Raw genomic sequence first — 24,460 nt, forward strand, 5'->3', positions numbered from 1 at the left:
CTGGGTCTCCCTTGGCTGTTGTATCATTGCTCCTAGTCAGACCTCTTCCAGTGGGAATGAATGATCTCCAAAATCATTCTACATCCCACCTTCCAAACTTGGTGCTAAATTACAGAAGGACCCTCTGTCCCTCTTCCCCAGCCTGACCTGTTGCAGTGGGGCTACCAGACATTTCAGCTCTAATTAGCTACTAAAGCTGAAATTTTTAAACCAAGGTCACCCCATAAGTTAGAGGTAGAGCTGAGAAATTTTCTTAAATCCTAATTTTTTTCTTGTATAGGAGGGAGACAGGTTTTCTTACACCATTCAGCAGACTCTTTAGAGGAATCTAAAGCACTTTTTCTTTCACAAGCCAGATTTAAGTCCAGGAACCACTCCCAGTAGCTGTTCTTGGTGCATCTGCTGCTCTGGGACATTCAGGTGCCTCACTTGCTAAGCACAGCAAATGAATGAATCCTCAAATGGGACATAGATATATTGAGACCTTATGGTTTACTTTGCCTGACTGCCTGGCTAATTAAAGGATGTCAGGGCTTTATCCCTTGGGCAAGGCATGGGAATAGAGCCAGTTTCCACCAACCATTTAATGCAGTGGTGGGCTCTCTTATCAGTATGTTTCTGGAACAAATGCCATGGTAACTTGTAGATAGAAGCTTCCTTTCAGTGAAAAATTAACTTTAATTACTGACTAAGCACTGATTACTGTATGTATGTAGCTGACTCTTCTGTGGCTGCTCATTGCAGCACTCAGTTTTCGTTAGGCAGAGTCACAAGGTGTCACCTTGTGGGTTACAGTGACCAGAAGCATTCCATGTTTCTTTTACAAAAGTTGTATGTCCTTGTGTGCACTCAGCAGTTATTAGAAGTGGTGGGACAAATCAATAGCTAGTCTAAGTTGGTTCAGAACTGTTTTTAATGGCCTGATGTCTCTACAGCAGCTGGCAATGAGAAGTTAAAGTGCAGACATGTAGAACTCTCTTCTCTTAGGGAAGTACACATTAACATGCTACAACTGTTTGTCCCTCTCCCTCCTCTCTCTTCTTTTCCAGTGGTGAATATGCTTTGGCAGAGTATACTGAAGTGAAAACAGTCACCATCAAACTCTCCCAGAAGAGTCCATGAGAACAGAAGGCCTAAAATGCTGACACTCTGAATGTGACACACGGGGGACGTGTTCAGAGCAAGGGGGAGGGGAGGGGTAGGAAGGAAAATGGAAACACCTGTCTTTATTCCTCTAGAAACACTGAATCTACTGGACTCCATTTTATCAACTGGCTCTTCAAAAACTGATTTTCCTGACCCTACTGGCAGTACACTCTTGTACTGTGCAATTCCCTGGCCGTTCGTCTGCCTGCTACCTGTGGCTAAAATGATGGTCAGTCCTGGTGTTTGCAGGACATCTGCTTTCAAACTGTACCCTGAAGGACGTGGACATGGCTGGCATGTTAGAGAGATTGCTGGTACCATTAGCACGGGCTGGCAGACAACTTCAGAGGCATTTGGGTTTCACTTGGCATAGATGGACTCGAGTGGTAGGGTTAGTACAACTTGGCTGGAGTTGGTGGAGTTTGTGTGGACATTGCAGCTGGAGTTTGGAATCTGAGTGCAAGCTTTCATGGAAGGATCTGTAATGAAATTCTCTTTGAAAGAGCTATCTTAGTCTCTATAAAGATACATGCATTCTCCATACTGGTGATATTCTAGCCCTGAATGAGATTTGTGGGAGTTTCCTAGAGGACTCCTTTGGGGCCAGTATTTCACCCAACAGAACTAGACTTCCAAGTATCCTTGGAACCTGATGTTTTGGTGTGCACACACTACACATGCTGCAAATGCAAGTCACTGACTTGCTGACCCTTCTGGCTCCGAGTGAGTCACAGTTGTATCTCAAACCTTCACTACAGCACTTTTTGCAGGAGGATTTTGCACTGTACTTACCTTGATGACACCAGGTTGGATGCTGAGCATGTAGCATGGCAGATACCCCACAGAAAACACCCTACACCAGTCCTGACCTGGGGGAGAGAGCAGAAGAGCTGCAGGAAGCTGTCCTGCTCTCTCTTTCTCTGTAACTTTCAGGCTTTGTGAACATCTCTTTATTTTTTGAGCCAGGGCTATTGTTGTGAGCATAAAACTATAAGCTCTTCTCACTCCTTCTTTATCCTGTGTGAATGTAGCTTAAAAATAGATACTGGAAGTGCAGTATGAAAAGGCAGGTGCTCCCAAGCACCACCAAGTGCTAAAGAGGTGGGTGTACAAGCCAATTACTATGGATAAGCTATGGCTGGACCTAAATGTGCCAGAGCTTTGCAGTGGTTATCCCTGTGAGTGCTGTCATCTCGTAGCCAGCATGGAGTAGTTGATCCTTCACTGAGCAACCAACTGCGTTGGATTGTCTCTTGCTCACAGCTGTCCATGGAGTGGCTGTCACACCAAGTTCATATCTTAGTACCTCCTGCAGTAACTCCTTTGCATGCCCAGACATTATTAGGGGATTAATGACAGGCCACACGCTGTCTTCAGTTCCTGGGTTCACTGCTTTCCCTCCTCCTCCTGACTCTACTGGAGAACCACTGGCAAAAGGACAGCAAGTCCCATGTCTGCGGGAGCTGTGAGTGTGCAGGAGTTAGTGGTGACAGCTTGTTAGGAAGTTCAGGTGATCCCACTGGGATTGTCCTCTGAGAACAAACCCATGGAGGTTCCTTATGGTGTATCAACAGATCTCCAGGGAGCACTCATAAAGATTCCTGCCTGGAGTTTTCCAGATGTCAGTGCTTGAAGCAGAAATGCAGGTCTAACCTCTCTTCTCTGCTGCAAGCAAGGATTTAACCAGTACCTTCCTTTGCTTGGAGATAGTCAGTAACAAGTTCTGTTGCATGAGTGGAGCTTTTTTTGGAGGAGGAAGGAAGGTGGGTGGCGATAAGTAAGGAAAATGTTTGCATGAGCCTAAACTTCCTTATTAGTTAGTGAACGTTGAAATTGCACTTCAACACCACTTAACTTCTTACATGACATACCTCCAACAGTTGTAACGAGGTGCCTGTCCTTCCATGGGATGTGAGACAGGTAAATCTCCCCATCCAGTGACGAAAATGTCCTCCCTTCCCCGTGAAAGGCCAAATGGGAACATTGTACATAAGTTTTTATTTTTGTAAAACACTTAGAGTGCAAACATCTTTTCAGACAAACATTTTACTCTTGCCTACCTGAGGGTTTTCTTGGGCTGCAGCCAGACAGTAGGGAGGTGAGGCAAGCAGTAAAAGGCTGGTTATCTTGATGTATCTCTGATGTATTTTTGATAAACAGTGGTGGAAACTGAAATCATCTAAAATTCTTTAAATCCTACTATTCTGACTTTATGTGTATGATATATATTTCACTTTTTTTTCCCTTATCATGTTTTTAAAATCATGTATTTTAAAAATTTTACATTTTTCAATGTATCTCTTATTGTATAAATCAGGGTTTGACTCTACACACTGAATTTTCTAAGTTATATAACACTAGACACTAACTAAAATAACCCCTTAGAGGGTATATATATTTCTTTCATTGCACAGTTAAGGCTTTCATATGAAATACTAGTTGTTTTTTTAAAAGAAAAAAAACTATATTTATAAATTAGGATACAGTTAATCTAATGTATTTTTATAGCTAAAGGTACATGAAAATGCTATGTTTAAACCTCATGTATATATTTAGACTATGAGTATCTTTTTTTGTAATAGTTCTTGTTCCTAATAAATGTTTAACTTTGTGAAACGGGTGTGTCTGAGGATTCAGTATCTCACCGGGAAACTGTGAGGGAATCTGCACTTGGATTAATTTCTGCAATTTGTGAAGAATTGGCCTGTTTTAAGAGAGTAAAGTGCTAAGTGTGGTCAGTGCTCTGCACATAAAAGCTGGAGTGTGGGTGTGCAGCTCACCCTGCAAACAGCCACTTGTGTGAGTTGTGCCGTTTACTGTGAGTGGAGGGAGGAGGAGAGTGGAGCTGCAGCTGGCAGGGGCACGCACAAAGTCAGATGGATCCTCTTTTCCTTCTGAGGTGAGACCCAAAATGGAAGTATTTGAAGAGATCATGCAGACAGATGGGGCTTCCTGCCTTGGTCTGTCTGCTCCTAGACCCCTTTGAGACTCATCCACCACTAATGTGACTCTGCTAAATGCATTCTCATTCCTGTCTTATTTCCCTCATCTGTGATGTACATAGAGAGCAAGAACATTCCATTGTCTTTCTATTCTCTTCCCATCTGATGTGTGAGAAATACCTCTCAGCTCCTACACAGGCCAAGCCAAACTCCTTGAATTTTCCACTTGCTAACAGCATCGCTCAGAAGCTTTTAGCCTCCAGAAAGGGGAAGACTGGAGATACAAAGGAATTACTGTGAGTGACACAATCAATGGATACTTAAGGAAGAGTGGGATGAGATTTGGGGAGGGAAAAAGGGAAAAGTTAGCTTGAATGTGTGGATGAATTATTGCCTGGGGAAGTTAGAGTTTCCGTCATAATAAAGGGAAAAGTTATTTTAGTGCATTTTCAAACAATTGTGCTAAAAAAAAAAGCTGTAAGAAATGTCTGGGTAAAAGCTGGGCTGTGAGGCATAAAAGGCAGCAGGCTAATTAAGAGGTGTAAAGGGTAACACTGTTTTTAGCTGTGTTAAAAGTTAAAAGATGATGGTATAGGTGTGTTCTCGCTCTCTCTCTGTGGCTGCAGCTTGAGACTGACTGATGGGGACCCAAACACAGGTAAAAGCACCAGTGAAACCTATCCTCTCTGTCTCCATAATCACTCCAGAGAAGCATCCCAGGGATATCTCAGGCTGCCACAGTCATTCAATGAGTGGGCATGGCTTTTTCCATCCTTAAATTACCATCAGAGACCCATTGCTAAGTACGGACCAGGGAAGAAAAAACATCCTCTGTGTTTAATTTACAGAATCCCTGGGAGTAGCAGAGCAAAAGGCACGCAGAAATGGTCTTTTCTTAGTAGGTCCAATGGGTGGGGAAAATTCCAGGCTTGTCCAGGAAAGTTCCAGGCTTGTCAGAGGCTCCCGGAGAGGAACGGGTCAGTGATGGGGAAGGACTGCGCACACCAGCCCAGCGCTGGAGCGCAGCCCGGCTGACTCCTTCCGAAGAGAGAGAGCAATCTCGTTCTGCTCTTCCAGCGGGGAGCAAACTCGGCGCGATCCGGGGAAGGACCAACTTTGGAAGTCGGAGATCTCGGAGCAGCCCGGTAAGGCCGGGCCGTGCCGGGCCGATGGGCAGCGGTGCCCGGGCAGCCACACGGCCGGGGGGCGGGAGGGCCACGCCGGAGCTTGGGGGTCCCACTCCGGCCCCCGCAATTCCCAGTCTGGTTTTTCCTAAAAACCAAAACCCACTCGGCAGGGCCCGCGGGGCCGTGTGGGGGCGGGCGCGCGGGTCGGGGCCGGTGCCGCCCTGTGCCCTCCCTCCCTCAGCGCTCCGGGCCAGCCCTGCCCGCGGGGGCAGGCGAGGGCCCGGCCCGCAGGACTCGCCCCTCACCGCGGCGGAGGAGGCGCCGCTGCCCCGCTCCCTTTCCTGCCGCCTCCCTCCGCGGAGCGGGGCGGGCGGGCGCCGGAGGAGGAGGAGGAGGAGAAAAAGAAGGAGGAGGAGGAGGAGGCGGCAGCGGCGCAGCGACCGCCGGCCCGGGACGCTGGAGGTACCGCGGCTTCGCTGCCCCCTCGGCCACCTGCCCGGCGGCGAGGGGAGGCTGCTGGGGCTCGCCGGGGCGTTTCAGGTGGAGAGCGGGGTGGAGGGAAGGGGAAAGTAGCTTTTTTAGAAAGAAAACGAAAGTTGGGAGGGAAGTTTGCAGGCGCAGGGCGGCGGCGGGCGCTGCCGGTCCGCCCTCCCCGGCCGCCCCGCCCGGCCCGGCGGGCACCGCTCGCTCCCGGGGCTCACCCGGGACTCGCTTCGGTCACTGGAAAGTGTCTGGAAAGGCTTGTGAGACCCCCCGAATCGCGGTGTAGCGCCTGGGCTCTCCCCAGTCGGGAGTGGTGTGGGAGAAAGGGGTTGGGTCGCTGCGCAGAGCTCACCCAAGGATGAAGGATGCGGGTCCCCAGGAGGGCAGGGGGTCCCTGTGCTGGCACCGAGCCGGCCACTTCAGCCCCAGGTTCACCATGACCCTGCCCGGTGTGACGGCAGGCGGGTCTGTGCATTCCCACCCGGACTGTGCCCTTGGGCCTCTCAGATCCGTACTGTTCCCATCACAGGAGGGATTCTTAAAAACAACAGGTGGTTTGAGCGAAGAACTGAAGTTTTGGCAGATTTCTCATGAATTGGGAAGTGATCTCGGACAAACCGCGGTGTTTCTGGGAGCCTGGCTGGGTTTAGGCACAATACACGGGATGAGAACAGACAGGCTGGTGAAGGGGAGAGGAGGTGATGGTACAAGCACAGTCAGATGTGCTGGGGCACTGTCTGACAGCTGGCAGTAGCAGCTCTTGGGAGAGAAACTGGAAATGTCTGAAATGGATGTGTGAATTCAGGTGTATTCTGCATGGTCCTTCTTCTGAATGAGATTCTGCAGAGCTTATAGATTCCTTCTCTCTAAATCAAATCAAAACATGGTGTTTGCACGTGTTACAGTTGAGTTGACCTTGTTTAAGGTAAACTCTCCAGGTTTTTTTTGTATTATATGCACAAAGGTCCTGAAACACAGAAATCCTGCTTTCATGGGCGCTGTGTGGCAGTAACACACATGTAGTTACTTACAGTTAGAGGGAACTGATTGTCAAAACCACACCACTATTTTTCCTGAAAGTTTTTTTTTTTTTCCTTTTACTCTATACAAGGAAAGTTTCATCCTGGGGAATAAGCTGAGTAGAAGGCTAAAAATCAGGAGTAGGATGGTTTTCAAGCCTCCATGGTTTATGCTGACCCCTGTTCAGTGTTTCTTGTACAGTTGCTGTGAGTGCACATGGTTTGTCCCCATCGTAGAGCAAGGAAATGCCTCAGAATTGAGCAGGTGCTAAAGAGAGCTGGTCTGTTGGTGTGTACAGGGGGAAGTGTTTATTTTTACTGGAGCTGCTCAGTGTGTCTGCAGCGAGGGCACAGGGGAGGCAGTGGCTGGAAGCATCTCATCCCCTCCTTGGTCAGGGTTAACAACCTGGACAGCTTTTGGGAGGTGTGAGAACCTCCCTGACACCTCTGCCTGTGGTATCACACCCTTGGCATGGCAGAGATGTGTGATCCCAGCGCAGCAGCTGTGCCTGCCAGAGTGGCTGAGGGAAGCTCAGCCCAGGAGCCAAGCTGATTCCAGTGGGAACTCAGCATGTTACAGGGCAGAATCCAGTCCACCAACATTGCCCAATTCACCAGTTTTTGGGCTTGGATCTGGAATTAAGGATCACCTCCATCTTAGCCTCCTGCAGCACCCAGTGCCCAGACTGTGAGGCACAGGGGTGTGAGTTTTGGTTCCTGCTGCCAAGCATCACAATCAGGGTCATCAGAAGCTGTTTTTCTGTAAGTGCACCTAAAACTGAAATATTTGCTTAGAAACAACTGCTGTAGGATGCAGTGATTTTTAGTGTTGTTAGCTAGTGGTTAAAACACAATGTAAGAAGGGAGGACAGAAAGCTTCACAAAGATTGGTGATGGATCAGCATATTTTTGTATTCTCTTTGGCTTTTGATCCCAACTTAGGAAGCCAGCTCTGCTCAGGGAGAGTTAGGGATGATCTTGGGCCTTGCTGGTCAAAGCAGGAGGTGGGTCATGAGCTCTGCCAAATTAGAGCCTCAAATCAAAACTTCAGCATCACACACCAGACATGAGACGAACCAGTAAGAGTCAGTTGAGGGGCATCATTTTACATCTGAGAGGCATTTACTGACTGAAACTGAAAGCAGAAAATGAGGGGACGCTGATGCTGGTCTGGCACACACTGCAGTCACTTGTAGTTTTAACCTCTGTGTAAAAGAAGTTAAAAGGTGGGTGTGCAGCTCTGAAGAGGGAGGGAGTTGGAATTGCCTGGGAAGACTGAGCTGTGCAGTTTTCTGCTGGCTGTTGTGCCAGACAGTTCAGAAGAAGCCAACCTTTAAGAGCTCCTAAGGGCCTGATCTGCCTCCCTGAATCTGTTTGAAGAAGCCTGATGCTTCCAGGGTAGGAAAGCTCTCTAAAAGGGCTGGGCAGAGAGGACAGGAGATGGTGTGTTTCTCTTTGCCCTCTTTTCATTCCTGCAGAGGATTGTCTCAGTAACCACAGCAGTATTTCTCACAGTCTTACAAGAGCCGTGGTTGTCTTTGTGGATGGGAGAGGTTTTGAGGTTGCATTTAGGATTTTTCCAGCTGCACTGCATGGTTTCAATGCTCTGCCTTTACATCAGCTTGGGGAGAATCTGAAACTGCAGCTGTGACCCCTGCCCACCATCCTCTGCCCAAAGACTGAGCCGCTTTGGTGGTGAAAAATTAAGAACATTATCTTTCTATAGTGGAGAAATTGTTAGTCCCCTCTGCTAATTCATATTATGCTCTTAACAAAGCTATTATGCAAATAATTATATTTATAGTATAAGTGCATTTCTGCAAAACAATATTTAGACAACTGTGTTAAAATGCAGGGGAATGAGCAATTTCTATACTACAATGGTTAATCTGTTTTGTTATTTATTTTTAAACAGAATAAATGATGTTTCTTCAGGATGGTGCTTACTAGCTGTCTCTGCTCCTACATGTACACGATGGAGATCGTTCAGCTTTGACAACATTGTTCAGTTTGAAGTGCTGTGGAAAGTTTGTCTGTTGGACCTTCACAACTGGACCAAGAATGTACTGGTGTGTGGGAACTGAGGAATCCGCTGTTTGCAGGGAGAGCAACATGGATCCACAAAATGGTAAATAGGAGGAATTTTTTTCTTTCCTGTTCAGACTGGGACTAAAAGGTTTTAAGAGAACTCAGCAGCCACTGGGTTTTGATGAAATTTAAAGATATGAAAGATCTTTGAGCCCTAATCTTTGAAAATTTACCAAGGAATTTTACTTCCAAGGAGACTGATGTTCAACTGCTCAGGTGGTAAGAATAGCATTCCCCTCAAGATTGATGTTCTCCAAAAGGCTACAGATTTAGTCAATATATGTATCATGTCTCCCCAGTTCCTAAATATGTTTTACAAGATCTGTGCTTTTTCAGCGTGTGAATGCAAATATGTTCCCAGTCACTGATGCAGAGGGTTTTCAGGGTATGAAAGCTGCTAAAATCAGAGCATCCTTTCTCAGCCTGAACAGATATTCACCTGCTCCAGTTTTACTGTCAGCTTCGATTCAGTGCCTTGCAGTGATTTATTGCTGGGCTGGATCAGAAGGTCTGTGTTTATGTAATCTAGTAAATCCATGGGTGGAAATTCCTCTTTCAGCAGGGACATATGCTTCAGGTTGCTTCCTGTGATTTTTTTTTCTTTCTTTTTTTTTTTTTCTTTCCCCTGAGCAGCCAAATTATTTTTGGATGGTTTCTCTCGCTGCAACCCTCAGCTCCCAGGCACTGCTGCGTTTCTCTGAGTCAAACCCCAGTTATGTTTCTGCAGCAAGAAATAGCCTCCTGGTTCTTGTATAACGGTGTTCCCCCCTTGCAGCAAGTGCTTCATTAGGAGGCAGCATCTGCGTTTGAAGTGTGGGAAGAAGGTGTGTTTGACGCTCTGTAGTGAGTAAGCAGCCCTCAGCAGAAGCTAATGTTTTTGCAGCCTTATTTTGGATTTTATCAGCAACTATGAAGCAAAACCTGATAGTTTATTCAGAGGCCGCCTTGTCTTGTTTGAAGACGTTTCTCACCAGCATCACAGGGAGCTCTGGGAACTCTTTCCTTTCTCTGTATGTATTCTGCTTGTTCCATAATACTGATCTTTCTGTTTGCTTTTGCTTTTGTTAATTAGCATTGTAACTTTCTATAACACTTGGTTACTGAATATTCTTAAAATTCTTGAATTCTGTCCGCTGAGTTTCACTCTGGAAGAAATTATCTCCACTTGAATACTAAGCTACAAACCATGAGAAGAATTTTAATCTGCTCTAACGATTCGAAGGTGTTTCAAATTGCTACATTTTTGTTCTGCAATAGTGATTTGACAAGTTTTCTCACTGTTTAAAGATACAGTAAATAAATTATTTTATGAGTTAATAATGAAGTGAAGAGTGAAATAGTTACATTTTCTGCATTTTGAATTCAGGTTTTTTTCCTGAGAACTTTATTACATGTTGCTGTTATGTAACCATATTCAGTTAAACTGGTTGACTGGGAGCATACAAATCTTAGTGGAAGACTCTTCTATACTGACATGCCTGGGTTATATTGTTTGGCAAACAGCACTGGAAAACTCACAGAGGGATCCTTGAAAAACTTAAGATCTTTATACAAGGCACCAGTATTGCCTTGGTAGATTAGCTCTTTATAAGGATACTGTACATGCTTAAACTCATTGTTATTTCAGGATTGTTTGGGTCCTGCCAAGAGTAATTGTCATCAGCTAACTGGTCCACTCCCTAAGTTAGCTGGTCCTTGTTCTGCATTTGGATCCTGTCACAGGGATGGAATCAGGAACACGGTGACTCATCCGGCCTCCACATCTGAACCTATTGTTTACGTGCCTTTATGAACAATGTGGATGCAGCCTCCTGCTTCCATTCAGAGGGAACTGCTGGGAAAGGGGAGTGAGATCCCAGATCATTTCTTTAATGCTGACGACCTCATTAGTGCTTGCAGAGCCTGGAGTCTGTTTTCTGGGGCAGGAAGGGCAGCTGTGTGGCTGTGAGGGGTTTATCCAACAGTGCAGTGGTGCCAGTGGCTCCGTGACGGGTCCGTCGGAGGCACCTTCCAGCAGGTCCCCTGTGCACCCACTGCCTTGAGCATTTCAAAGCCTTGCAATTTCTAGGGCATTTTTTTTCCCTGGACAGCTATGAAGCCCTGGCCAAATGTATGTGAAGAATATGTTCACAGCATCATTGTTAGTTAGAAAATGTAATTGGTGATTCCAGGGCTCACCTTACTCTCATGTCTCCTCTACTATTGCTCCCGGCAGTGCAGGGATCTTGCCTGTATCCCAGCAGGATTCCCTCTTTCCCTGCGAGTGGGCGAGCTGTGTTTCAGAGCTGGACCCTGTCTGTCCTCCAGAGATGGTGCTGGGCTTGACTTGATTAAGCACCCACTGGTCCACAGCACAGATTTGTCTGGAGTGCAGGATAAGGTTTTGGTTTGGATGCAGTAACGTCTCCCTCCTCAGACCCTGCTTCTCTCTCCTAGATTTGTTCATCTTGTCCTAATTAAGAGGTAGAAACGAAGCACAGATACGGGGGTGGCTGCAGTCTCTCATGAAGCACAGGGCTTGGTTTTTTTTAAACTTGGTTAAAGAGCTCTGCATAATATAGTGGAGGTGACATAATGTGAATTTTATAGGAAATACAATGGAAGCCCAAAGACATCACTGTGTGAATGCCTAGAAAAGCGTAAAGATTCATCTCCTTTCTACAGACTGGTTGGTTTCTTTGAATCTTTTGAAATTTTACAGTTGGGATTTAATTTTTATATGGTTTTCTAGGAGACAGTTCCTCAAAGATGTAGGAGAGCAAACACTGTCTTCTGAAATGTAAGGGCACATCTTTTAAAGAGCTTATCTCCCTCTTATTGTGAATTTAATTCCAAGTTGCAGAATGTTCATGTGCCACTGGTGTGTGTCTCGGAGGTGGAATTGGATTATCCTTCAAACATGCCAGAGGGTGTCTCTTCTCTCCTGCTAAATCTAGAAATGAGCATTGAAAAAGGGGTGTTATCTTGGAATGTATCTAACATTACATAATTAGGGACAATGATGCCAATGATAGCTGCTTAAAATTTTGTAGTAGCTTTACAGATATTAACTAAATGAACTTTCACAACTTCTCTTGAGGCAAATCAGTTGTAAGCTGGTGACTTTCCACTGTTCAGGGAAGCACACATGGACAAGTGCAATATGCCTGGAAAAGAGACCTAAATATTAAATGAGGGAGCAAACAAGTCACCAGAATATAATGACTCAAGTTGTCATTTGGAGTGGACCAGAGGCCCTTAAAGCTGTGCTTTGAAAGTGCTGTGGTGACCCTGCAGCACACAGGGAATTCTGTTTTATCAGAAAGAAGCAACCCACAATGGCTGTGACCTTTGCAACCCCTCCTGGGCCATGGCTCAGATCAGAAATGACTCAGAGGGAAAGCTGCTGCCAGCAGAGCAGCTTCCTGAGTGGGAGAAAAGCCTCCTGTGCGAGTAAGAGTTGAACTGGAAGAGTTAAAGAGCAGTTTTAACAAGAGGGACTTCTCAGGAGCAAGTGCAATTTCATATGGAAAGTTTCACAATGGACTGAGTGGTGATAACTTGAGCTTAGCAAGTGGAACAGCTTGTCCTCCTGGGACACCCTTTGTGCATCCAGCCTCACTCCCCGTTTGCATCAGGGCAGGACAGGTGCAAGTGTGGCCGAGGCCTTTTTGGGGTGCAGCAGTCTGGGGAGGTGATGGGACTGTAGGTGGAAGGATGGAAACTTTCACAGACTCTGCTTTTGCTCTCCATTCTGTGCTCACTGATAGCCCAAGCCTTCCAGCTGCCAGCCTGGCAGTGTGAGACCCACTTCAGAAATAAAAGTCTGCAGGGAAAACATGACTTCTTTATAGCAATAAAGGCAAGCAGAGCCCGCCCACTCCTGGGTGGGCATGGACATGGCCTCCAGATTAGATCTTTGGTGGAGTGTCCTTTGCAGGGCCAGGAATTGGACTTGGTGATCCTGATGGGTACTTTCCAACTCAACATATTCTATAATTTCCTTGCAGTTCTGCACTGTTGAGTTTTTTGCCTTAAACATGAAGGGGAGGAGCTTGCAGTTGATAGTGTGAATAGCTTTGTTTAAAAATCTTTCCTGCTGAGTAGGGGAGGAAGGGAAAAGCAGTGTTGGTAGCACCACTGGTACCACTTTGTTCCCCATGAAATCCCCACGTAAACCTTAAAATCCTCACATCAGCCGGGGCCAGCAGTGAGTCTTGGGGCATGTTGAGTTAGGCTTGTTTGTGACACACTGTGCTGTAGAACAGGGAAAAAGTACTCACAGCCTCTGTCCTGCTTTTTCCATCCACACTTTACCCTGTAGTAACATTACCCTGAGTTTTTTGTGACAGCGTGGGGTGAGAAGGACAAGGAGAGCATCTGTTACGTGATCTGAGGACACAGAGACCTGCAAAGTGTGTTGGTTTTGTGAAGTTCTGTATAATCAGACTAAATGAGCCTTGAAGGTTTTCTGGTTTTCTTCCTGCTTGTTAAGCTGTGAGTTAATTTGACAGCAAACTGAAATGTTCCTATGATAAAAAGAAAAAAAAAAGCAAAAAATAGAACAGGTGTTGTCTGTGAGTTAGTCTCACTGCAGAGTGCCCTGCAGAAGGAGAAGTAGGAAATGCTCAGCAGGAATAGGAAGTACACTAGTAAAGCAGTAATAGGCTTGTATTTTTAAATATTTAAATAAACTCTTCATACAGAAGTGGTGCAATCTCACAAGAGCTGATGCGGAAGGCTGGTCTGCAGCAGAACATGCCTGTGGTTAAACCTGCTCTCTTGTGCAGACTACAGCAGAGCTGTGTGTTGCAACATCTCTCCAAACTGAACCTGGATTATCAAAAAGGGCAGTGAATGCTGAGGCATTTACAGTTTTCCTGATAAATACCATCAGAGCCAGCCTGCTCTTGAACTTGAGGGCTGTAGCAAGGAGGGCAGAGCTGCTGGGAGAGCCACTGGTGCAGTAAAGACCTTGAGAAGCTAATTGAGCAGAGAGTCCAACCTGAGAGCCAGTTTTATTTACAGGCAATAGTAAAAAAATTGATCTTTATCTGAGCTGGATCCGGCATTATCTGCTGCTTTACAACTTTCTTTTTCCACCTTTCTGTTAAAATGTATTTGTGGTTTATTACATTGAAATGTAACTTACGACAGGTCTATCAAGAAGCCTGGGAAAAAACGAAGATGAGGTGATAAGGTTGTAAAGAAAACCCTTTGCCCTTAGAACTTGTACACAGGGACTTTTTTACAACCTTAGTAAGGTGTGATTTATAAGGCAGCTTTCAGGTGAGAGTTGATTCTGGGGTCATAGAACCACTGTCTTCTGTTTCAGTGGGAAAAAGGCAATTGATAGTGTTCACGCCAACTCAGCCCTTACCAGGCCTGTAATTGATTTATTGTTTTGTCAGAGATGTTGTGTGTGATTTTATACTTGCATTAAGAAAATGCAATGAATTATGTTTTTTCATCCTCCCCAAAGCCTATGGGGGGCCTTATCCAAAACCCATTAAAGACTTTGCGCTGACATAATGGGATCTTCAGGGATCCTTACAGCATTAAGTCTGTGATTTGTTTGTTTTTCACTGCTCTGATCGATAAAGGGGCTGCCAGGGCGCTGCTTGGCAGGAGGCAGTGAGCTGGGAGGAACCGTTTGCATTGCAGATGGGGGTGTGGGGGATGGATTTTGTACCATTCAACTCCCAATATGCTGTGTAGAATCACAGAATCGTGGAATTTTTACGGTTGGAAAAGACCTTTAAGATCACTGAGTCCAAGCATTAACCCAGCACTGCCAAGCCCACCATTAAACCATGTCCCCAAGTGCCACATCCACGGGGCTTTTAAATCCCTCCAGGGATGGTGACTCAACCGTGAAGTCTGTCTCTTAATAGGTTCTCTTTCAGGTTTGACATCAAGTCAGGCTGATATTTAATTCCTTTCTTTAATCCAAGTCTGTGTGCTCATTAGTGGGTCAGGAATTGCTTATTTGCATGATTATGTATCACCACAGCAGCAGCTCTTTTATGTAAACTGCTGATAGTTTCACAACAGAAGTGTTTCCATGCTTTGAATTTGTGCCTTGCCCTCACTTAAAAAACCTTATAAAAGAAGTCTTTAAGTTATAGGGAAGACTCTCAATCTTCCCAAAGCCCTCCTGCAGCCAGAGGGGCTCTGGGGGTTGGCAGTTTGTGTTGCTCCAGACAGACTGGCAGGACTTGGGATCTGGAGGAGTTCACACCCTGTATGAGTATACAAGCCCCATTTCTCCAATATTTTATACTCATACAGGGTGTGAGTATGGAGATGCACAGAGTAGTGGGAAATCTGGTGCAGATCCTCTCTTTTTTGGCTCACCTTCTCCAGCTGGAGAGGGCAGCAGATCCGTGGTGAGCTTTGGGAACTTCTTGTCTACAAAGACAAGTCCTGTGTTGTGTCACCCGAGGGTGAGGGAAAGGGTCAGTCGGCCACAGGAAGGGCAGGAGGAAGGAGATGTGTGGAAGGAGCAGGGACCTGGGGTTGGGAGCTGGAGGAGCAGCTTTATTTCCTCTCTAATAGTCAATATATGGCTCCCAAGCATAAAGGTTGGCATTTCGGGTACTGCCGGGGAAAGCTCAGTCCCAGTCTGTCCACAACTCCTTCTCTGTGCCTGGTTGAAAATCATGGAAAAATAACGACCCAAAGCAGTGATTCAAAGAAGAAGTCTGGATAAATTTAGCTCAAATATTCTTGGTATGTTTGTGGTCACTGTGGAAATTGCATCACCACTTGCTTTAATGATCAGAATATCGCATGGCTGCCCGAGAAGGGCTCAAAATGCAAGCTTTTAAAAGCATGTGTGTCTTTGGATTTGCTTCACCTGCAGTTAATTGGTTCGGGGGATTGTTTGTTTTATTCCCATCTTGGTTAAGGAGTTTTTGGACTAGAGGTTACTGCTGCTTAATTGAAAAGCCACAAGGTTTAGAGCTGATACACTCTGCAGTGTGATTATCTGCTTCACATAAAAGTTCTGTCTGGGGAGTAGGATTCAAAAAGAGTGCTGGTAATTGCTGAAGACAAGACCTCCTCCAGAATCTGCCTGCACGTCTTTCTGTCTTGCACATCAAAGAGCCTTTGAAATTGCTTTTATTTTTGCATCAAACAGGAACATAATTTTTTTATTTTATTTTCTTTTGTAGCACTAATGGACAGGATCTCTTTTCAGATCTCATACATAGCTTGAAAAACAAAAAACCTGGCTCCTTAAGTGAGCTTGTAATCCTGGTCACAATTCTCCCATGTTTTGCACCTTGGACCTTTTACACAATGGCAGGGCGGGAATAAAAGCTGTCAAATCAAAGCCATTTGCATGGATTGGACCAGGAGTGCAATGGATCAGAGTTCATCAAAGGCTGGTGTGAAGGGGATGAAATGTGCCTTGCCTCATTTTGCTCTCTCTGCCTCACTTTGCTGTCTCTACCTTGGAGCAGACATCTAAAAATGCTGTGACCTGCAGCAGGGTCATATCATGGGCTGGAGCCTCACTTTCTCCACTGTTTAGTTGGGTTTTTTTCTTTTCCAGAGTGTCATATCCATCCTCCCAGCTCTGCACTTCCCTTGGCTCTGCTGTTGCCAAATTGCCCCTTCAACTCTTTTGATGCCAACCATATCCAATATCTTGATTGCATTTTCTTTTCCTCTGCATGCAACACTTTTACATAAACTGGTCTAGAGTGGTGATGAGTTGTTGTGGTGATGAGAAGTGAGGATAGCAAAGAGTGAGGTGTTTTATTAGGCTGGCAGGCACAGTTAAAGAAGTTTGTTGGACTGTGTCTGACATGCACTAAGCTTGGATTTTGCTGTGTGGGATGTTTACCCCCTCAAATCTCCTGAAAAGCTTCTTCCTTTAGATGTGTCTGCCTTTTCCCAGATCTGTCAGTTTGTTTAATGAAAAATATTCTCTCATTCTCCAAACTTTCCTCAAAGTAGACTGTGAAGCTGCTATAATTTCATGTGTTAGGAGTCAGTGCTTGGTAGCTGGGTTGACTCCTGCCCATGTTTAATGTGGGAACATTGGCTGTAGGACTGGAAGGAGTGTGTGGATCAGTGTCCTGGTGTCACACTCCTAAACATTATGCAGGGCTTGCTTTAAGCAAGTTGACTTGTCTGTTGCTTCTGCTTTTTATAGAAGACTGTTCCAAGCCTCATTTCTCCAATATTTTATACTTTTTTTCTAACTGTCAACTAAAATGTATTCACAGCCTGTACACAAATAGCTCTCCTTCCCTGGTGTCTCCCTCTGGATGTATTTATAGACAGGACTCCCATCTCCATCTAGATTTCATTTTTCCAAGCTCAACAAGCCAAGCTCTTCTCATCTCCATCTTGTAATTAAATCCTCCATTTCTTCCATTTGTCTTCTCCACCTCTTCAGATTCTCATAATCTTCCTTGAACGTGATAAACTGGTGTTGTGCAGGATATTTCACATACCTCTTTAACATTGTCTCCCCTTCTTTCTCCTCTTTGAACAGCCTTTCCAAAATCTTCCTATGTCCCAGCTCTTTCTCTGAAATCCCCTTGGAGGCTTGTTATTCCCAGTAGCATCCCTGGGGCTGAAGGGACAGATTTTGGCGGCTTCTGTGCTGTTATTTTTGACCAGCAGTTGAGTTGCAGTGTCGTGAATGGGTTTTCCACTTAGGAGGGTGTTTACATGTGTTATTAAAGTGAAACATAAGCTTAGGAGCTGCTTTTCCCAACTCAGACAAGCTGTGGGGTCACTGGATGTGTCTTTGATGGAGCCAGTGGAAGACTTGGACTAAGAGGAGACCTGGGCAGAGAGTTGGGCCCATCCTCCCCTCACACTCATACAGGGAGTCCCTCCTGAGCTCCTCCCAGCTGGGGCTAAAAGCATTTGCTTCTTTCTAAACCAAGCTTTAAATACATGTCTAAGGAGGTTGTAGTAGAACAGGGCTGGCCATGAGTTGGTGCCTCCCCAATGTGAATAATTAATGATTTTCTTTTTTAGAAGAATGTTGAGCAAATTGTTTCTTTGAAAGAAAGAAAACGCTGATGCATGGGATTTTTCTCCTTCTGATGAAAGCTTGAACTTAAGGGAAAGTTTCAGAAGAAACCAAAGTTAGCCATGAAATTTTATTTTACGAAGTTCCAAATGAAATCCAATCTTGTTTTGGTTTCATGGCTGTAATATTTGATTCAATTGGACAGCAGTGGTCTCACTAGAGACACCTTTCATCATTTAATAATCCTCTCTTTGCTGCCATGCCTGGAAACGAGCACAAAGAAAATCCAAAAGTGTAGTCACACTTCTGCATGCCTAATGTATATCTTCCAATTTAAAATTTGGAAAGCAAGAGTGGCATAGCTGGCCTTGCATGCAGAAGCATATTTCTGAATGATTCAAGCTGTAGGATGGGAACCAAATCACTGAGGCCAAAAGACAAAAATAGCAACTTTCACTTAGAGCTGAGTCATTCGTATTTTCAATACAGCAACTGGCTCTCTGGCCATTTGGAGCTCTCTTGGTTCCCTCAATAGCTTTGCTTTGGGGGTGAAAATTAACACTGTCAGTGCTGTCTGTGGTCTTTGCTGATGCTTTGGCCCCAAAGAGGGCATGACTGAAGGGATGTGGGGCATCCCCCTGCTCTCTGAGCCAGCCTTTGCCCTGTGCTTGCTGGAGGTCATCCCTGTCCCATTCCTTCCCTGTCCAAAGGCCAGGTGTGTGCCTGCCAGGGGAGATGGTGCCTTCATGAGCCAATCTGACCCCTGAGAAATGTGTTGTGGCCACTGATGCTCCTCAGTTTGAAAAGAATGAACATGTGCATGTGAAGCTGCTTAGACCTGACACTCGTACTCAGAGGAGAGAGTAAAACCATCACTGTCACCAACAACTCCCAGTCCATGGTGCTGGAAAATGGGATGACAGAGTTAGTGAAGGGGTCTCTCTGACCTGGTTGCCTTGCCATGGCTTTGTGCAGCCTCTCTGGTGCTTCAGCAAGGAATAACCAGCTCGCTTTCATTTTAACTTCTTGGACAGTACAAATAATTCCCAGAGTACCGGGAATCTCGAAGTTGCACACACCAAATGCAGGAGATCTGAGCCTGCTCAGATTTGGCAGAGCTTTTCAGCCCCAGCTTAGTGCTGGTGTTGGCAGATGCTGATACTGCCCCTGATCCTGCTGAGTCTGTGTTACCAGTATTTGAGGCTTTTCTGTCCCCTTGTCGCTCATTATCCTGGATGAGGGAAAAATGATTGTGTGAGGAGCTGAAGCCTTTGGAGGCGTCTGTTTTTCATAAATCAGTTCTGGAGCCCAGTGAAAAGGCAGGAGTCCAAAGCATTTTTCCATCCGGGACTTAATATTTTCCTTTTAGGTTGGCGTTAGCAAATGCCTTTTTTTCCTTGCAGGTTAAGAGTGTTTCTAAATAGAAAATTTCCAATGATTCTGGTGATAATTGGTCACTTTGCACAGCTGTACCTAAAATTGTCAGCATGCCCTTTAGGAGCTCCTGTGTGCTTGCTGGAAAATGTTCAATGCAGATCAGCACGTTGTTTGTGTGGTGCTGGCATGTAAACAATTTAAAAATACTTCCAGAATATGCGTTACCAGTGGAAAAAAAATCCCTTCAGTGCTGGACTTTGTGGCATTCTTCTGTGTTTCATATCTGGTTTCTTTTAGGGTTATAAGTTTCCTTTGGGGCAGTGAGCATTGATTGTGAGCTGTGTTGTAGATGCGGGTGGCTTTTGTACTCAGTACATCATCTTTTCCACTGCCTTGGCAGACGGTTCTTAGTGCAGAGCCACTCCTTTAATCAGCTGAAATAATGGATATTTGGGGGAAATGGAACCACAGAAAATGGGCAGAAAAAGTGTGTGGAGGGTTCCCACTGTCCTGGGAAGCTGGCACGTCTCACTTGTTGTGAGAGATGTTAATCAGGGTCAGAAGGACATGGCCCAAATCTGGCACAGTTTCTTCAATGGGAGTACTGAACTTCCCAGATAAACCATCTTGTTCCCTCTCAGTTGAATTTACTGTAACTTTCCATCCTTATCTTCTCACAGGGGGATTTATAAGTAGTTCTGACCGTTTTCTAATCCTTTCAGGGACATTTCATTGCAGAATTGGTTGAGCTGTGTGTATTGTGCCCAAATTTGAGAACAAGGTGTAGTAGATCACAGCCTTCTTGCTGCAGGACCCTCTTTTGTATGGTTCTGGGCCAGGTCCTGGCTGTGGGGCTGTGTGGGCAAGTGGGGAGCACAACTTCCCTCCTGGGGAGAGATTTTGGTCTGTGACTTTATCTTCTAAGAACTGAATGAATGACATGAATGAACAAAATCTTTCAACTTTCAAAAAAAGCAGATGAAACCTTACTTTGAAGTGTCAGCTAATTAGAGAAGGAACACAAAAGGTATCTTTGTTTCATGAAGCATTTTAACTGACTTGGGCTGACTTAAAAATGTATTGCTTTATTTTTTTATTAAAGAACCCAGGGCTTTGGGGTCTTTTCTTCCTGTTTTGGGATGGTATTTTTTCAGTATCTCAAAGATTTCCAGAGGACTGAGAAATTTTTCTTCCACATCTGAATGCAAAGTGCAGTGTAGGGCAGATCCATCATCCTTTGAAATCACTGGAGGCTTCCTGTGGGCTACTGTTCAGTTTATTAGCCTGAAGTTTTTCGAAGCAGCAGAAGATACACGAGTCTGTTGCAGAGACTCAAGAAATAACATGGCTTTCCATTAATTTTGCAAACCAGCTGGGCAAAGCTGCTGTAGGGTAGTATTGAAAAATGTTCAGCGACACTGGTGAGTTTTTAAGTGTTTGGGGGTGTTGGCTTTGAATATTCAGAGCATCTTAAACCTCATCTCTGTCCCATTTTTTATTTGTGCTGTGGCAGCACTCAGAAGTCAAAATGGCAAAAGATTAAGCTGGTAAAGGTTAGCTGTATCCATCTGGTGCTGTTGAGGAATTAATGCCTGAGCTCAGCCCGGAGAGGCCCTGCCCACCCCCATCTCCACATCCTCTGAACCAGAGGCTTGGATTTCGCTGTAATGGGACATGGAGATGAAAATAACTGTCAGGGCTAAACTGGAGTAGTTAATTCAGACAAAGAAGCAGCCAGCCAGCTGAGAGCTGTTCCATCCAGTGGCTGCTGTAGGAGCTGCTGGTGCTGGAGCAGGGGTGGGTGGTTATCAGTCCAAGGAATTAATAGCTTAATTACATTGCTGAATGGGAGTCTGTGTTAGAGCATCATCTGGATTTGCTCCCGTCTCTGGAAATACCTGCACACATTATGACAAGGTCAGTAGTGGTTTTAAGGTTTTATTATTATTGTAATTCTGTTTTGGAGTAAGTTAGCTTCCTGGGTTAAGCATCTCATTTATATCTTTCTCTGCTAAATAAGAATATCCTGCTTAGTTGCCAAAGAACTTACAAAAGGGCTTAATGTAACATTTACAAACTCTGTGAGTCTGTGTTAGAGACAGAGATGCAGTGATTTGGGAAATAAAGGTAATAATCATCTATACAGTGTGCTGCTTTGTTATGCAGCTGTTTGCTGATTCACAGCATTGACCTGCAAACCCTCCCCTTTTAATAATACTGGCATACTGTCAATTTAGAAATTTTAGAGGTTTTTTTTCACCTACTGTAATAACAAGGCCTGTGACAGGGTGTAACTACACATTCCCCTGAAATTCTCATGGTACTCTTTATTGTTAATAAGACATTTTTATTTTGTTTCTCTGAGCAATCTATTGCACTTTAGAAGTGGTACCTTGTACCCTTTTATTGGCAATGAAATAGGATTGCTTTTTTATTGATAACCTCTGTTTGCATTGGGATATTTTTTTAACGAAAAGTAGTTTTGCCCTTAGCTTTTATAAAAGGCTTTTACTGAGTTAAAAGCCAAACTTTAAAGGTGCTTCCAAAGTATAAAACATTGAAATCAAGAGTGGGAGATATTTCCATAGTTGGCTATTTTGTTACAAGCTGCTAAGGAGTGTGAGGAATAGATGAGGGATGTGTTTTTAGTGTCAGCAAATGCCTGCCATTTTCCCCTGACAAACAGCCCTGGGTTTGCTTACAGACATTAGTAGAAAGCAAGAAAAGAAGCCATGGATCTGTGAAGAGGTTAAGCAAATGCAAGGCAGAGATGCAGAGGCTGAATGATTTGGAGTAAACTCCGTGGCTTCATTTTCATTGAATATTTCATTTCATATTACAGGAATATCCAAGGAGTACTGCTAGAATATCATCACTTGCTGTGCTGCTTTGCATATAACAATGTGCATTGTTGTGAGTAATACAGACCCTGTTGTGCAAAGTACAGAAGCCAGTTCCTAAATCTGTGCAATCTAAGAATTAAAAGCACTTTGTTACACCCAGGCTTAAACGCTCAACGTGTTGATGATCAAGTCCAAAGACAGAGATTCAATATTATTCAGCTTCAGTGCTGCTCTCATGTCACATTGTTCAAGGCTGTGTGTGAGTGAGGTGACTCTGTCAGGAAAGCCATGAAGAGCTCAGGTAAAGACCTTGAGATTTGTAGGGTTAAAACCAGAGGCAGAATTTCTTTGGGTTTTGGCCCAGATTTTTGCTAAAAATGACTGATGCATGTCTTGGCAAAACTTTATTCCCAGCCTGCATGAATGCCAGTATTGATGATAGTTCAGTCATGTATCTTGTAAAAATAAAACAGTCTTTAGTCACTAAAATATATTTTTCCTCATTTTTTTTTCCTTCTACTGGTGAGTAAATTAAGATTATAAAACATGCTGTTTCTTATTTTCCACTTGTAGTTCAGAAGTCAATACATCATTTACTAAGTCACCAGGAAGTCTTCTGTGAATTGGGTAATTTATTTGGCGTGATGCAATGGATGGCTTTTGTGTTTTTTGGGAACTTGGGAATGGATGGCCAACCTTCTCTCATTTAACCTTTGAAAGCTCAGGTTAACTTAGACAGGATCTTGTGGGTACAGCTGTTGGCTCAGGGCAAGCTTTTTTATCACTTTGTATCTCACCAGTTTTGCTCTTTTCAGGCTTGTAATTAGTTCAGTCTCAAAGACTATTTTTTTCTGAAGACTTTTGGCAGCTTCTTTCCTCAGGTCTTAGGCAGGAGGTGAATTTACTCTGCAGAATGGAATCATAGAAGGAAGCTTTGATGACAGCTACGTAAGAAACTTGAATGATGAGCAGCATTATCTTTTTGCCAGGAATACTTCATATAAATATATTGGTTTCAAACAGTAGAATTGCCAAAATGTCTTACACTCAATGAAACTTTTATTGACTTCTACTTGATGGATGTTCAGATGCTCAAAGCTGAGCAGTTTTGCTTAGGTCAATAAAAATTTGACAAGACTGAAATTGAGTTTAAGAACTAAAATGAATATCCTGAAAACTCTTCTGGGAGCATATGAACTCCATGGAGCCAGCTGTTTGTGACCTTCCCATTCCTGGAGAGCCCAGAAGTCTGCACCTGACACACATGGACAGGCTGTGCTGGTTGATGGGCAGCCCATGTTCTCCAAGCAGTGGTGGTGGCACCAGTGGTTTTAACTGAGCCATTACACTACAAAGGACTTAAGAAATTTTGAGGGGGCCAAAACTGTAAGAGGAAGCATGACACATTAGCCAAGTTGTTTTGTGAAGTAGTTGTTTGGTAAAACCCAGAAGTAGTCTTGGGATTAAGAGTCTAGCATGGAGAGTTCCTCCTTCCCTCAGTTACGATACATGATCCTACTTGTGCCCCCTGGACAAGGGGTTTGGTGGTTCCCCTGCGCACAGTGGGGCAATTCCAGTAGGAGAGGTGGAAAATGCTCTTTTAAGGAGAGTTCTGGAGTGTAGGATGCATGGGAGGTTGGCTGGAGACCTCTCTACTGGAGAAGAATGTGACACCAGGATGAATAATGAACAGTGTGAATCACAAATCTCTGTGAGATACTCGTACCTCCACCCTCCCTGGCCATGATGTAAAAAGAAAGAAAGATGGCTCTGCAAAATTCTTGAGCAGAAAGGATGTGCCTTTACATCTGGAATAGCTGGAGATGTGAGTCTTGAGTGATAGTCCCCAAAATCAGGATTGAGGCTGGAAAAAAGTAAATTTTGTCCCTCCTTTCAGAATTTTTGTAGGAACCAAGTTAAATTGCTGTGCTCTTGCAGCCCTGGTTTGCAGGGCTTCTTGAGCAGGAAGCTGAGCAGTTTTCCAGCTGTTTTGTATCTCTGAACTGAGGCATTTTTTCCTCCAAGGGGAATTCCAGAGCTTCTCTCTAGGTTCAGGATTTCATCACAGGGCGCCAAACGGGGAGGCTGCATGTTCCAGTAACTGCAGGGTTTGCTTGGATTTGTACTTTTTGATTTTACTTAGTCCAGTTCTGAGTTATTTTGACTGGAGAACTGTTTAGCTTTAAAGAGTCTCCCTTCTCTCAACCTTTAAACAGTTACTTGCCTAAGAACCATTTGCATTTCCTACCTTTGGTGTCATTAAAATGAGAACTAAATCATATGCAGTATTCTCAGAGATCCCTCACAGGTGTGTAGTCTGCTCTGAAAGACAGGACCAAATGCAGGATGAGTTTCTTTTCCCATGTACTCCCTAAAACTGCGGAATTGTGAAGGCACTGCATGAACATGAAGTGAACTCTGAGATGCTGTTTGTTGTGCTGTAATTTAATCCCAC

The 24,460-nt window shown here is 44.6% G+C and overlaps 2 protein-coding genes and 1 long non-coding RNA gene across 7 annotated transcripts in view; 2 read left to right on the plus strand and 1 right to left on the minus strand.

The window, feature by feature from the left end:
* Positions 1–3,762, plus strand: part of ALDH1A3 (aldehyde dehydrogenase 1 family member A3) — a 35,061-nt gene extending 31,299 nt beyond the window's left edge. The window contains exon 13 of the mRNA XM_064669183.1: positions 1,050–3,762. Within this exon, the coding sequence (XP_064525253.1) occupies positions 1,050–1,122 (73 nt within the window). The 3' untranslated portion in view covers positions 1,123–3,762. The remainder of the gene's footprint in view (positions 1–1,049) is intronic.
* LOC135421039 (uncharacterized) lies at positions 1,922–5,605 on the minus strand. The gene is made up of 2 exons (XR_010433842.1): positions 5,521–5,605; positions 1,922–5,360 (listed from the first exon to the last, which is right to left on the minus strand). It is a non-coding gene; the product is annotated as an uncharacterized LOC135421039 (long non-coding RNA).
* Positions 5,123–24,460, plus strand: part of LRRK1 (leucine rich repeat kinase 1) — a 76,980-nt gene continuing 57,642 nt past the window's right edge. Inside the window, exons 1-2 of one of the 5 annotated variants that reach the window (XM_064669178.1) lie at positions 5,123–5,233; positions 8,633–8,845. In XM_064669178.1, the coding sequence (XP_064525248.1) occupies positions 8,779–8,845 (67 nt within the window). In that variant the 5' untranslated portion in view covers positions 5,123–5,233; positions 8,633–8,778. Of the gene's footprint in view, positions 5,234–5,487; positions 5,756–8,632; positions 8,846–9,331; positions 9,816–21,060; positions 21,080–24,460 lie in introns of those variants that run through there. The other 4 variants (XM_064669177.1, XM_064669179.1, XM_064669180.1 and 1 more) reach the window with 4 other exon arrangements.

This window comes from Pseudopipra pipra, chromosome 12 (assembly GCF_036250125.1).
Source record: "Pseudopipra pipra isolate bDixPip1 chromosome 12, bDixPip1.hap1, whole genome shotgun sequence".
NCBI classification, from domain to species: Eukaryota; Metazoa; Chordata; class Aves; order Passeriformes; family Pipridae; genus Pseudopipra; species Pseudopipra pipra.